A 14,589-nucleotide genomic window follows, 5' to 3' on the forward strand; every position below is an offset into this window, starting at 1 on the left:
CTAGCATTTTGTGGTTTTCCATTTATAGTGAGCTTGTCAGGTACTGGGGAACCATAACATTGATGTGAATCTGGGAATTGGGTTTTATACAAAAACTACATTAGGATATTTCACAAAAAGCAATTCCTCGAATGTCTACAAACCCACATTCCTGTGTAGGGACTGTAACGCCTGTGATGAGGCCACGTTCCTGGGTAGTGACTATAACGCCTGTGATGAGCCCACGCTCCTGTGTAGTGACTATAACGCCTGTGATGAGCCCACGTTCCTGTGTAGTGACTATAACACCTATGAGGAGCCCACGCTCCTGTGTAGTGACTATAACGCCTGTGATGAGCCCATGCTCCTGTGTAGTGACTATAACGCCTGTGATGAGCCCATGCTCCTGTGTAGTGACTATAACGCCTGTGATGAGCCCAAATTCCTGTGTAGTGACTATAACGCCTGTGATGAGCCCAAGTTCCTGTGTAGTGACTATAACGCCTGTCATGAGCCTATGTTCCTGTGTAGTGACTATAACGCCTGTGAGGAGCCCACGTTCCTGGGTAGTGACTATAACGCCTGTCATGAGCCTATGTTCCTGTGTAGTGACTATAACGCCTGTGAGGAGCCCAGGTTCCTGTGTAGTGACTATAACGCCTGTGATGAGCCCACGTTCCTGTGTAGTGACTATAACGCCTGTGATGAGCCCACGTTCCTGTGTAGTGACTATAACGCCTGTGATGAGCCCACGTTCCTGTGTAGTGACTATAACGCCTGTGAGGAGCCCACGTTCCTGGGTAGTGACTATAACGCCTGTGAGGAGCCCAGGTTCCTGTGTAGTGACTATAACGCCTGTGATGAGCCAAGTTCCTGTGTAGTGACTATAAGGCCTGTGATGAGCCCACGTTCCTGTGTAGTGACTATAACGCCTGTGAGGAGCCCACGTTCCTGTGTAGTGACTATAAGGCCTGTGATGAGCCCACGTTCCTGTGTAGTGACTATAACGCCTGTGAGGAGCCCACGTTCCTGGGTAGTGACTATAACGCCTGTGAGGAGCCCAGGTTCCTGTGTAGTGACTATAACGCCTGTGATGAGCCCACGTTCCTGTGTAGTGACTATAACGCCTGTGAGGAGCCCACGTTCCTGTGTAGTGACTATAACGCCTGTGAGGAGCCCACGTTCCTGTGTAGTGACTATAAGGCCTGTGATGAGCCCACGTTCCTGTGTAGTGACTATAACGCCTGTGATGAGCCCACGTTCCTGTGTAGTGACTATAACGCCTGTGAGGAGCCCACGTTCCTGCGTAGTGACTATAAGGCCTGTGATGAGCCCACGTTCCTGTGTAGTGACTATAACACCTATGATGAGCCCACGTTCCTGTGTAGTGACTATAACGCCTGTGAGGAGCCCACGTTCCTGTGTAGTGACTATAACGCCTGTGATGAGCCCACGTTCCTGGGTAGTGACTATAACGCCTGTGAGGAGCCCAGGTTCCTGTGTAGTGACTATAACGCCTGTGAGGAGCCCACGTTCCTGGGTAGTGACTATAACGCCTGTGAGGAGCCCACGTTCCTGTGTAGTGACTATAACGCCTGTGAGGAGCCCACGTTCCTGGGTAGTGACTATAACGCCTGTGAGGAGCCCAGGTTCCTGTGTAGTGACTATAACACCTATGATGAGCCCACGTTCCTGTGTAGTGACTATAACACCTATGATGAGCCCACGTTCCTGTGTAGTGACTATAACGCCTGTGATGAGCCCACGTTCCTGTGTAGTGACTATAAGGCCTGTGATGAGCCCACGTTCCTGTGTAGTGACTATAAGGCCTGTGATGAGCCCACGTTCCTGTGTAGTGACTATAAGGCCTGTGATGAGCCCACGCTCCTGTGTAGTGACTATAAGGCCTGTGATGAGCCCACGTTCCTGTGTAGTGACTATAACACCTATGATGAGCCCACGTTCCTGTGTAGTGACTATAACGCCTGTGAGGAGCCCACGTTCCTGTGTAGTGACTATAACGCCTGTGATGAGCCCACATTCCTGTGTAGTGACTATAACGCCTGTGAGGAGCCCACGTTCCTGTGTAGTGACTATAAGGCCTGTGATGAGCCCACGTTCCTGTGTAGTGACTATAACACCTATGATGAGCCCACGTTCCTGTGTAGTGACTATAACGCCTGTGATGAGCCCACGTTCCTGCATAGTGACTATAATGCCTGTGATGAGCCCACGTTCCTGTGTAGTGACTATAACACCTATGATGAGCCCACGTTCCTGTGTAGTGACTATAACGCCTGTGATGAGCCCACGTTCCTGCGTAGTGACTATAACGCCTGTGATGAGCCCACTTTCCTGCGTAGTGACTATAACGCCTGTGAGGAGCCCACGTTCCTGTGTAGTGACTATAACGCCTGTGATGAGCCCACGTTCCTGTGTAGTGACTATAAGGCCTGTGAGGAGCCCACGTTCCTGTGTAGTGACTATAACGCCTGTGAGGAGCCCACGTCCGCTTACCTCTCCCAGGGTGCACAGCTCCATGATTATCCACACTGGGTTCTCAGTGATGACTCCAATTAATTTGACAATATGCGGATGATCGAACTGGCGCATCGTTACTGCAGGGAGAGAAGACGCCGATCAATTAACTGATAGAACCTAGAAGTGCAGGAACTTGGAACTCTCAGGTGACAGAACAGTAACACGGTGTCGGTGACTGCGGAGAATACCGAGAATCATCGCTGTATGTACGGAGCGCGGACAGGGGAACAAACCAGTTATTATTGTCAGCTGGTGAAATACTGAATATGGAGCAGATGGATACAAGCAATTGTTCCCTGTTATCAGCCCCCCCAAAAAAACCTTGCACAAAACCCCAAACTCACAGGCCTCTTGTAAGAACTTCTCCCTCACACTGTCCGATGTGCAGTTCTTACACGTTTTGATGGCGACCGCCATGGCCGGATTCTCCTGGGGGAGGTGAAACAGATTCTCAGCAGGGTGTGACTTTTTTTAAATTTTTTTTTTTTTTTTTTAAATATAAATAGAATATACAAATCACATAATTAGAAAAAAAAAATATATCTGCCAAACTGCTAATAAACATAGGAAGTGGTAGCCGTTTTCAAGAACACGTTTACATCTGGTTTAATGCTTCTCAGGACTGAGGTTTGTTCCAGTCGCGTCCCTGCGCCTGGTGATGCATTTAACCTGCACTGATACATTGTAACAAATCAGAGAAAATGTCTATTGGATACACCTGCACCAAACCCTCAGCTGTGAAAAGTAACAGTGTCTTATGTTTTTATATTACTCAAGTATTAACGAAACAAAGCAAATCCAGAAAAACAAAAGCTGCATTTCCTAAATCTAAAGAGGAGGTGACTGGTTATGTAGCTGAATTAAGACTGCAGGAGCAGCGCTCCCATCACGGAACGAGTGCTACAAGCCCCATCATCCACTTACCGGGCTCATGTAGACCCCCTGGTGCACATCTCCAAACTGTCCTTCCCCTATACATCGCCCCAGCTCAATCCGGTCCCTCTGGATCTCGTAGTCGCCCGCTGGTGAGAGACAGGTAAACGGTAACAGAGGTGACGCACAGCCCGTTATCAGTACACAGCACACATGCTAAGGACGCAGGATCGCATCGGGAACTACACACAACACTTTATTGAGTCCATTTTATTTTCTTAAAAAGTTCTGAAACTTCCTACATTAATTCCTCACTGTTCTCAGTATCTCTGCCGGCTGCCAGTGAATGGAAATATTAATTTTTGACATGTGAGGACTGGTAACAACGAACCAGAAGCAGTCACTGATCATGAGAGCAGCGCGAAGGTGGGAGCCCTGTGTTAACATTATGCGGTGAAAGTGACACAGTAACATGACCCTCCAGATTAGTACAATGACGCCGACAGCAAACTTGTATTTATTTTTTTTTTACTTTTGTTTTAAAAAAAAATATACATACCATATATATATACACACACACAATATATATATATATATATATATATATATATATATATATATATATATATATATATATATATATATATATATATATATATATATATATATATATATAGACATTTTTTGTAAATACAAAAAAGTCATATAATGTATATTTACAAAAAGTCACAATTACATTAAAAGTATATTTATATTATTTCTAAAAAATGTCAGTTATATAAAAATATATTTTTTTTGCACAAAAAAAATAAAATAAAATCAAAATTATAAATATATATATATTTAAAAAGCTATGTACAAAAAATCCCCTACGTGAGGGTTCATTTTTTAGAGTGCGCGAACATTTCTCCCGATACCTGTTTAGGGTATATAGAAAATTTCAATGCCTTTTATTGAATTTATTTAGGGAAAAGTGAAAAAAAAGTGGAAAAAAAAGTGAAAAAAAGGTTGTTTTTTTTTATTACTATATGGCGTTTATGGTACATAATTTTATATGCTGGATTTTTTCTTTATTTTTTTAAATAATAATAAAAAAAAAAAGCGGTGATTTATTATTTTATTTATAGATCTTTAAAAAAATATTTTTCCACATTCACTTATTATATTTAGTCCCTGTTATGGGCCTAGAATCTTTGGTCGCTTGATCTATATATGATGATATTTGACTTCTGCAGTATATAGTAAATATGATGCTCCCCCAATGGCCGCCAAGTGGGCTTCATTGCCATTGTGGGGGCTTTCTTTTGGCATCACATCAGCACCCTGGGAACATGACAGGGGAGGTCAGTCCCGAAACAGCAGCCAAGCCATTTAAATGGGTTAATGGATAAACAGCAGCGATGTGAGCAAAGCTCCGGTCGCTGCCGCTACAGTCAGATGTCGCCTCTATAATACAGCTGGTATCTGCTACATCTGGAGCCGGCTCCATACACCCACACCGGACGGACACTCTACAGTACGATGAAGGGATATGGATAAAAGTTTGATGACGGCAGCCACCACTAGGGGGAGCTTAATGCATACAGTTACATAAAAAGTGTGCAGTGAGCTCCCTCTAGTGGTGGCTGCAGGCATTATACATTTTAAAGTGTGTATATACGATATACAAATGTGGCATATATGTATTATGTATGTATGTATGTATGTGTGTGTATATATATATATATATATATACACACGCACATGTAAAGACAGTAATACCCATCTATTCAGACCTCACAGCACACACAAGTCACACCCAGAGCTGTTACCTTCATCTAATCCATAGCTTTCTGAACAGCATTTAGAAAGGGAACAGAAAAATCTGCCTTAACACGACGCACAGTATACAAGACATGAACAATAAATCAGGAGCAGCAGTGAGGGGTAATATGTCAAGTTATTAATGAAGGATGTCTTCTGCTCTAGTCACATCCAGAGCTGGAATCAAAATTCTGATCACTTCGGCTCTCAATTGTCCAGTGCATTGGATGCACCAATCTAGGCTTTTAGATTTGAAAGCAAAGCTTTGTTCGTGCTAAGCAGAATTGTGAATGCAGCTCTGGATGTGACTAGAGGACATATGATAACACACAAAAATGAACGCAGGAGAAATAAAAACATCCTAAACTCCCTACTGTAGCGGATACGTTTCCTCGCCCTTTACAAAACCAACGCTTGCTGATTGCTGGGATCCAGAGAACGGGGGCTCTGAAGCACCCTGATAGTAAGGACAATGGCCGCACATATGCACCGACACTACTCACTGGATGTGCAATTGCTGGGGAAACACGAGGGGCTCGGAACTGCAATTTTTGCAGATTGGAGGGAACCCCCCAAACCACCAATCAATTAGAAAATTACCCTGTGGACTGGCGACAATCACTACATTGGGCTGACCACCTGGACCAAAGATCCCCAGCCTGGTGCAAAACTACCACTCCAACCATCCTGGCCTGCACGTGGCGTCAGCGGACCCCTCTAAGACTCCTAATAAAGGGTCCTACATCGCTGATCTGTAACCCGAGGCTCTCCAGAACTACAACTCGAACCATCCCCCCGGCCTGCAGGTGGCATCAGCGGACCCCTGTAAGACTCCTAATAAAGGATCCTACATCGCTGATCTGTAACCCGAGGCTCTGCAGAACTACAACTCCATCCCCCCGGCCTGCACGTGGCATCAGCGGACCCCTGTAAGACCCATAATAAAGGGTCCTACATCGCTGATCTGTAACCCGAGGCTCTGCAGAACTACAACTCCATCACCCCGGCCTGCAGGTGGCATCAGTGGACCCCTGTAAGACTCCTAATAAAGGGTCCTACATCGCTGATCTGTAACCCGAGGCTCTCCAGAACTACAACTCCAACCATCCCCCCGGCCTGCAGGTGGCATCAGCGTACCCCTGTAAGACTCCTAATAAAGGGTCCTACATCGCTGATCTGTAACCCGAGGCTCTCCAGAACTACAACTCCATTCCCCCGGCCTGCGCGTGGCATCAGCGGACCCCTGTAAGACCCATAATAAAGGGTCCTACATCGCTGATCTGTAACCCGAGGCTCTGCAGAACTACAACTCCATCCCCCCGGCCTGCACGTGGCATCAGCGGACCCCTGTAAGACTCCTAATAAAGGGTCCTACATCGCTGATCTGTAACCCAAGGCTCTCCAGAACTACAACTCCATCCCCCCGGCCTGCAGGTGGCGTCAGCGGACCCCTGTAAGACTCCTAATAAAGGGTCCTACATCATTGATCTGTAACCCGAGGCTCTCCAGAACTACAACTCCATCCCCCCGGCCTGCACGTGGCATCAGCGGACCCCTGTAAGACCCATAATAAAGGATCCTACATCGCTGATCTGTAACCCAAGGCTCTCCAGAACTATAACTCCAACCATCCCGGCCTGCAGGTGGCGTCAGCGGACCCCTGTAAGACCCATAATAAAGGGTCCTACATCGCTGATCTGTAACCCGAGGCTCTCCAGAACTACAACTCCAACCATCCTGGCCTGCAGGTGGACCCCTGTAAGACTCCTAATAAAGGGTCCTACATTGCTGATCTGTAACCCGAGGCACTCCAGAACTACCACTCCCAATATCCACAGACAAGTCATCTAACAGTGGGAAACATATCGGCTGGAGACCCTCATCCTAGACCCCATGTCGGCAGCATAGGCTGGACGTGAGCACTTACTGGAAGGCATGGTGTACGTATCCTCTTCATCTATAATCTCTGCATAGTCATCGGTTTCTGCAAAATAAAAAAAAATTACAAACAAATTAACAGATGCTCCAAAAAGTGCAAAAAATATAATCACCGCAAATATCAAACACCAGAGAGACAGGCGATTCCTATCAATCTCGTAAATCTGATCTAATTCACCACAATTATGAGTACTGATTAATCGGCAATGATTGCCACAGCTCTGCAATGCAGAATGCTCTACTCACAACCAAATCTGCATTCAAAATAATCAGCACAGCGACGTTACAACGCCCACAATGCAAGGCAGCGGAGCACTGGACGCCATCAGGGAAGATGAAAACACAACGCTGACGCCAGTTTACCTTTCAGGCATCGGCAAGGAATAATGCAAATACAGCTTTGGATGTGAGTGGAGTAGAAAATTGGCAAAGTTAAGTGGTTGTATGTGGTGGATTGTGGTCGGAGCGGTGATGTGGGAAGGGTCTAATTCTCTATTATTGTTGAGCTGCAGGAGAAATCCTATATAATTAAATACCAGTTGTTCCTCTGCATCGGGGGCGTAAGGGCAGTGTCGAGTGCAGTGGGGGCGCCGCCAGCGTCGAGGGCAGTGCAGAGGGGGCGCCGCCAGCGTCGAGGGCAGTGCAGAGGGGGCGCCGCCAGCGTCGAGGGCAGTGCAGAGGGGGCGCCGCCAGCGTCGAGGGCAGTGCAGAGGGGGCGCCGCCAGCGTCGAGGGCAGTGCAGAGGGGGCGCCGCCAGCGTCGAGGGCAGTGCAGAGGGGGCGCCGCCAGCGTCGAGTGCAGTGCAGAGGGGGCGCCGCCAAGGTCAAGGGCAGTGCAGAGGGGGCGCCGCCAGCGTTGAGGGCAGTGCAGAGGGGGCGCCACCAGCGTCAAATGCAGAAGGGCGCCGCCAGCGTCGAGGGCAGTGCAGTGGGGGCGCCGCCAGCGTCGAGGGCAGTGCAGTGGGGGCGCTGCCAGCGTCGAGGGCAGTGCAGTGGGGGCGCCGCCAGCGTCGAGGGCAGTGCAGAGGGGGCGCCGCCAGCGTCGAGGGCAGTGCAGAGGGGGCGCCGCCAGCGTCGAGGGCAGTGCAGAGGGGGCGCCGCCAGCGTCGAGGGCAGTGCAGAGGGGGCGCCGCCAGCGTCGAGGGCAGTGCAGAGGGGGCGCCGCCAGCGTCGAGGGCAGTGCAGAGGGGGCGCCGCCAGCGTCGAGGGCAGTGCAGAGGGGGCGCCGCCAGCGTTAGGTGCAGAGAGGGCTGCTACTGTCGGACACAGATTATTAGTAAAACATACAGAAGAAGAAATGATGAAAGCGCAGATATTACCGTCCCCACTAAACTCCTCTGCCGTTCCAGGATGCATGCAAGAAAAGAGCGGAGAGAAGCGTGAACACAAAATAACGCTCGTACACAGAAATGACAATTACACTTCGCTGTTAAGTGGTTATGAAGCTTCCACATGGAATCAGACACAAAAGCATGCAGCGGGCAGTGCCACCCAACACCGCACTGGCTGTTACCTGTTAGTCTGGGATTAATGCGTCCCCCGTTTATGATCACCTATATAAATGGTACTACTCATCCTGAGCCCCCTGCTTCATGAACAGAATGTCAAAACAACAGTGCAGACTGACACATAGGAAAGAGCAGGCATGTTGTAATCTGTACACCAGAGAGGATAAAAATATATACTCACTAAATATCTATCTATATACCTATATATATATATATATATATATATATATATATATATATATATATATATATATATATATATATATATATATATATATATATATATATATATATATATATATATATATATACACACACACAAATCACAGGAGGTCGCAGCTACAGACGACAACATGACACCTCTGTAAGGAACGTAAGGAATAGTTAGGTTTCATACCAAGCAGTAGTCAGCGATAGGATGTGAGAGCAAACATTAGCTTTACTGGAAATCTCCCAGGCGGGTGAGATACAGAATAGCCTGCAGTGTACAGAATGGAGGTTTTTATTCTGTGCAGGGTCCTGTATAAATCAATGTGATTCTTGCTGTGGTCTCCTCATACACTTGTTTGTTATTCCTCCGTTCTTTACACTGCAGCCTGTTTCTACTTTCAACTTCAGACCCCAAGAAGCTCTTGAAATGTGAATGGACGCAAGGATCACAACCACACGAGTCTCCTAAATCCCTGGGATTGCATCACATGACGCCGGTTATCTTTGCTGGGGATTTTTTTTTTATTCCTTGCTTTTGGAGGCTTTATTTTTGTGGTCATGAATCCATTAAAGAGGATCAATTAAAAAAAAAAGATCACAGATAAAAGGGCCGGCAGCATGAGCTCACTAACAGATTCTCAGTTAACTCATTCTCCTGCCAACAACAGACATAGGCTACAGAATGCAAATGATACAACATTTTTAATGAAACCCAATAGCAAAATTGATTTGTAGCCCCAAATACATGTATTTAAGCTACAAAATAAAGGTGGGAAGGTGGACAACAGTATAAGAAGGGCAGTATAAAGCAGGACAGGAGGGGGCAATGATCAGCAAGGGAGGCCACAAGAAGAGGTTACTATAAGAAAACAGTGGTACTACGTGGACCCCACCAAAATGCATTGGGAGCTGCATACAGACAAGAGTATCTAGTGCAACTGCATCCTCCATTATACAAGGGCAACTCAGGGTCGTAATATTAACTAATTTACACAAACGCAAGCCGCAATTAAGACAATTCTTTAATTAAATCAACTGTGGATGGCTTTGTCCTAGAAATTAGGAGCAACAGTGGACAAATATAACTATGCAAATATTAAAAAAAAAATACCGCCAGTATTCACTACTAGGGGGAGCTCACAAAATTAGAACTTTTATTTCAACAGCTGCAACAGAAGAGATCAGAAGTCAGCGGCGCCCCCTAGTGGCAGGTGAGCTCAAAAATAATAGTTCTGGATGATTTTTTCTCCCCTCAATTATTCCAGATGTCCAATTTATTCCTTAACTTCCAGAAGGAATAAAACAGACTCCAAAAAGAGAAAATACCAAATTTAATTTTTTAGGCGAGGCGATGGTTCCTTTTTAAAAGGGCATGTTAAAATGTGAAAAGGCTGCAGCTGCTACCAATGACCACGATATTAACCGGGGCCTCTGGCCAGGTTTAGCATTGCCGGTAATATACAGGGTTGCAGACCCCGGATCACACACACATGCAGCTGTAGTGTGGCACATCAGCATCGAGTTAGCGGGCAATAAGAAGCCGTGCAAGTACCATCTGGAGGAGACTCGTGAGCACAGAGGATGAATGGAAGGAAACACTTGGCTTTGTGAGCTCTGGAGAGAACGGGCGAGGAACCTTTACAGAAGCACAGGTCAAGACCGGAGGGAAAAAGACGAGGAGCAGAGAATTAGAAGGAAATCGTTCCACAACTGGTAAGAAACATGTGGATGTGCAAAATGTAACTCAGGATGCCACAGAAGGATAAGGGGAGACGAGCCATAAATACCGAAAACTGCCCCCTAACTAGTATAATACTGCCCCTATATACAAGAACATACGGTAACTATAATACTGCCCCTATATACAAGAATATAACTACTATAATACTGCCCCTATGTACAAGAATATAACTACTATAATACTGCCCCTATGTACAAGAATATAACTACTATAATACTGTCCCTATGTACAAGAATATAACTACTATAATACTGCTCCTATGTACAAGAATATAACTACTATAATACTGCTTCTATGTACAAGAATATAACTACTATAATACTGCTCCTATGTACAAGATTATAACTACTATAATACTGCTCCTATGTACAAGAATATAACTACTATAATACTGCTCCTATGTACAAGAATATAACTACTATAATACTGCCCCTATGTACAAGAATATAACTACTATAATACTGCCCCTATGTACAAGAATATAACTACTATAATACTGCCCCTATGTACAAGAATATAACTACTATAATACTGCCCCTATGTACAAGAGTATAACTACTATAATACTGCTCCTATGTACAAGAATATAACTACTATAATACTGCCCCTATGTACAAGAATATAACTACTATAATACTGCCCCTACGTACAAGAATATAACTACTATAATACTGCCCCTACGTACAAGAATATAACTACTATAATACTGCTCCTATGTACAAGAATATAACTACTATAATACTGCTCCTATGTACAAGAATATAACTACTATAATACTGCCCCTATGTACAAGAATATAACTACTATAATACTGCTCCTATGTACAAGAATATAACTACTATAATACTGCTCCTATGTACAAGAATATAACTACTATAATACTGCCCCTATGTACAAGAATATAACTACTATAATACTGCCCCTATGTACAAGAATATAACTACTATAATACTGTCCCTATGTATAAGAATATAACTACTATAATACTGCCCCTATGTACAAGAATATAACTACTATAATACTGCTCCTATGTACAAGAATATAACTACTATAATACCGACCCCTATGTACAAGAATATAACTACTATAATACTGCCCCTATGTACAAGAATATAACTACTATAATACTGCCCCTACGTACAAGAATATAACTACTATAATACTGCCCCTACGTACAAGAATATAACTACTATAATACTGCCACTATGTACAAGAATATAACTACTATAATACTGCCCCTATGTACAAGAATATAACTACTATAATACTGCCCCCTATGTACAAGAATATAACTACTATAATACTGCCCTATGTACAAGAATATAACTACTATAATACTGCTCCTATGTACAAGAATATAACTACTATAATACTGCCCCCTATGTACAAGAATATAACTACTATAATACTGCTCCTATGTACAAGAATATAACTACTATAATACTGCTCCTATGTACAAGAATATAACTACTATAATACTGCTCCTATGTACAAGAATACAACTGCTATAATACTGCCCCCTATGTACAAGAATATAACTACTATAATACTGCTCCTATGTACAAGAATATAACTACTATAATACTGCCCCCTATGTACAAGAATATAACTACTATAATACTGCCCCCTATGTACAAGAATATAACTACTATAATACTGCTCCTATGTACCAGAATATAACTACTATAATACTGCCCCTATGTACAAGAATATAACTACTATAATACTGTCCCTATGTACAAGAATATAACTACTATAATACTGCCCCTATGTACAAGAATATAACTACTATAATACTGCCCCTATGTACAAGAATATAACTACTATAATACTGCCCCTACGTACAAGAATATAACTACTATAATACTGCCACTATGTACAAGAATATAACTACTATAATACTGCCCCTATGTACAAGAATATAACTACTATAATACTGCCCCCTATGTACAAGAATATAACTACTATAATACTGCCCTATGTACAAGAATATAACTACTATAATACTGCTCCTATGTACAAGAATATAACTACTATAATACTGCCCCCTATGTACAAGAATATAACTACTATAATACTGCTCCTATGTACAAGAATATAACTACTATAATACTGCTCCTATGTACAAGAATATAACTACTATAATACTGCTCCTATGTACAAGAATACAACTGCTATAATACTGCCCCCTATGTACAAGAATATAACTACTATAATACTGCTCCTATGTACAAGAATATAACTACTATAATACTGCCCCCTATGTACAAGAATATAACTACTATAATACTGCCCCCTATGTACAAGAATATAACTACTATAATACTGCTCCTATGTACCAGAATATAACTACTATAATACTGCCCCTATGTACAAGAATATAACTACTATAATACTGCCCCTACGTACAAGAATATAACTACTATAATACTGCTCCTATGTACAAGAATATAACTACTATAATACTGCCCCTATGTACAAGAATATAACTACTATAATACTGCCCCCTATGTACAAGAATATAACTACTATAATACTGCCCTATGTACAAGAATATAACTACTATAATACTGCTCCTATGTACAAGAATATAACTACTATAATACTGCCCCCTATGTACAAGAATATAACTACTATAATACTGCTCCTATGTACAAGAATATAACTACTATAATACTGCTCCTATGTACAAGAATATAACTACTATAATACTGCCCTATGTACAAGAATATAACTACTATAATACTGCTCCTATATACAAGAATATAACTACCATAATACTGCTCCTATGTACAAGAATACAACTGCTATAATACTGCCCCTATGTACAAGAATATAACTACTATAATACTGCTCCTATGTACAAGAATATAACTACTATAATACTGCTCCTATGTACAAGAATATAACTACTATAATACTGCTCCTATGTACCAGAATATAACTACTATAATACTGCCCCTATGTATAAGAATATAACTACTATAATACTGCTCCTATGTACAAGAATATAACTACTATAATACTGCCCCCTATGTACAAGAATATAACTACTATAATACTGCCCCTATGTACAAGAATATAACTACTATAATACTGCCCCCTATGTACAAGAATATAACTACTATAATACTGCCCCTATGTACAAGAATATAACTACTATAATACTGCCCCCTATGTACAAGAATATAACTACTATAATACTGCCCTATGTACAAGAATATAACTACTATAATACTGCTCCTATGTACAAGAATACAACTGCTATAATACTGCCCCCTATGTACAAGAATATAACTACTATAATACTGCTCCTATGTACAAGAATATAACTACTATAATACTGCCCTATGTACAAGAATATAACTACTATAATACTGCTCCTATGTACAAGAATACAACTGCTATAATACTGCCCCCTATGTACAAGAATATAACTACTATAATACTGCTCCTATGTACAAGAATATAACTACTATAATACTGCCCCCTATGTACAAGAATATAACTACTATAATACTGCCCCCTATGTACAAGAATATAACTACTATAATACTGCTCCTATGTACAAGAATATAACTACTATAATACTGCCCCCTATGTACAAGAATACAACTGCTATAATACTGCCCCCTATGTACAAGAATATAACTACTATAATACTGCTCCTATGTACAAGAATATAACTACTATAATACTGGCCTCTATGTACAAGAATATAACTACTATAATACTGCTCCTATGTACAAGAATACAACTGCTATAATACTGCCCCCTATGTACAAGAATATAACTACTATAATACTGCTCCTATGTACAAGAATATAACTACTATAATACTGCCCCTATATACAAGAATATAACTACTATAATACTGCCCCTATATACAAGAATATTACTATAATACTGCCCCTATATACAAGAATATAACTACTACAATACTGCCCCTATATACAAGAATATATCTACTATAATACTGCCCCTATGTACAAGAATA

At 42.5% G+C, this 14,589-nt stretch overlaps 1 protein-coding gene across 20 annotated transcripts in view; it reads right to left on the reverse strand.

Moving 5' to 3' along the window:
- PTK2 (protein tyrosine kinase 2) overlaps nt 1-14,589 on the reverse strand; it is a 196,438-nt gene that overhangs the window by 48,191 nt on the left and 133,658 nt on the right. For 10 of the 20 annotated variants that reach the window (XM_077271302.1, XM_077271303.1, XM_077271300.1 and 7 more), the window contains 6 exons: nt 8,453-8,470; nt 7,124-7,180; nt 5,205-5,225; nt 3,445-3,542; nt 2,865-2,949; nt 2,497-2,597 (listed from right to left, as the gene is read on the reverse strand). In XM_077271302.1, the coding sequence (XP_077127417.1) occupies nt 2,497-2,597; nt 2,865-2,949; nt 3,445-3,542; nt 5,205-5,225; nt 7,124-7,180; nt 8,453-8,470 (380 nt within the window). The remainder of the gene's footprint in view (nt 1-2,496; nt 2,598-2,864; nt 2,950-3,444; nt 3,543-5,204; nt 5,226-7,123; nt 7,181-8,452; nt 8,471-14,589) is intronic. The other 10 variants (XM_077271306.1, XM_077271307.1, XM_077271308.1 and 7 more) reach the window with 3 other exon arrangements.

The sequence above is a fragment of the Ranitomeya variabilis genome, chromosome 6, assembly GCF_051348905.1.
Source record: "Ranitomeya variabilis isolate aRanVar5 chromosome 6, aRanVar5.hap1, whole genome shotgun sequence".
Taxonomy (NCBI): Eukaryota; Metazoa; Chordata; class Amphibia; order Anura; family Dendrobatidae; genus Ranitomeya; species Ranitomeya variabilis.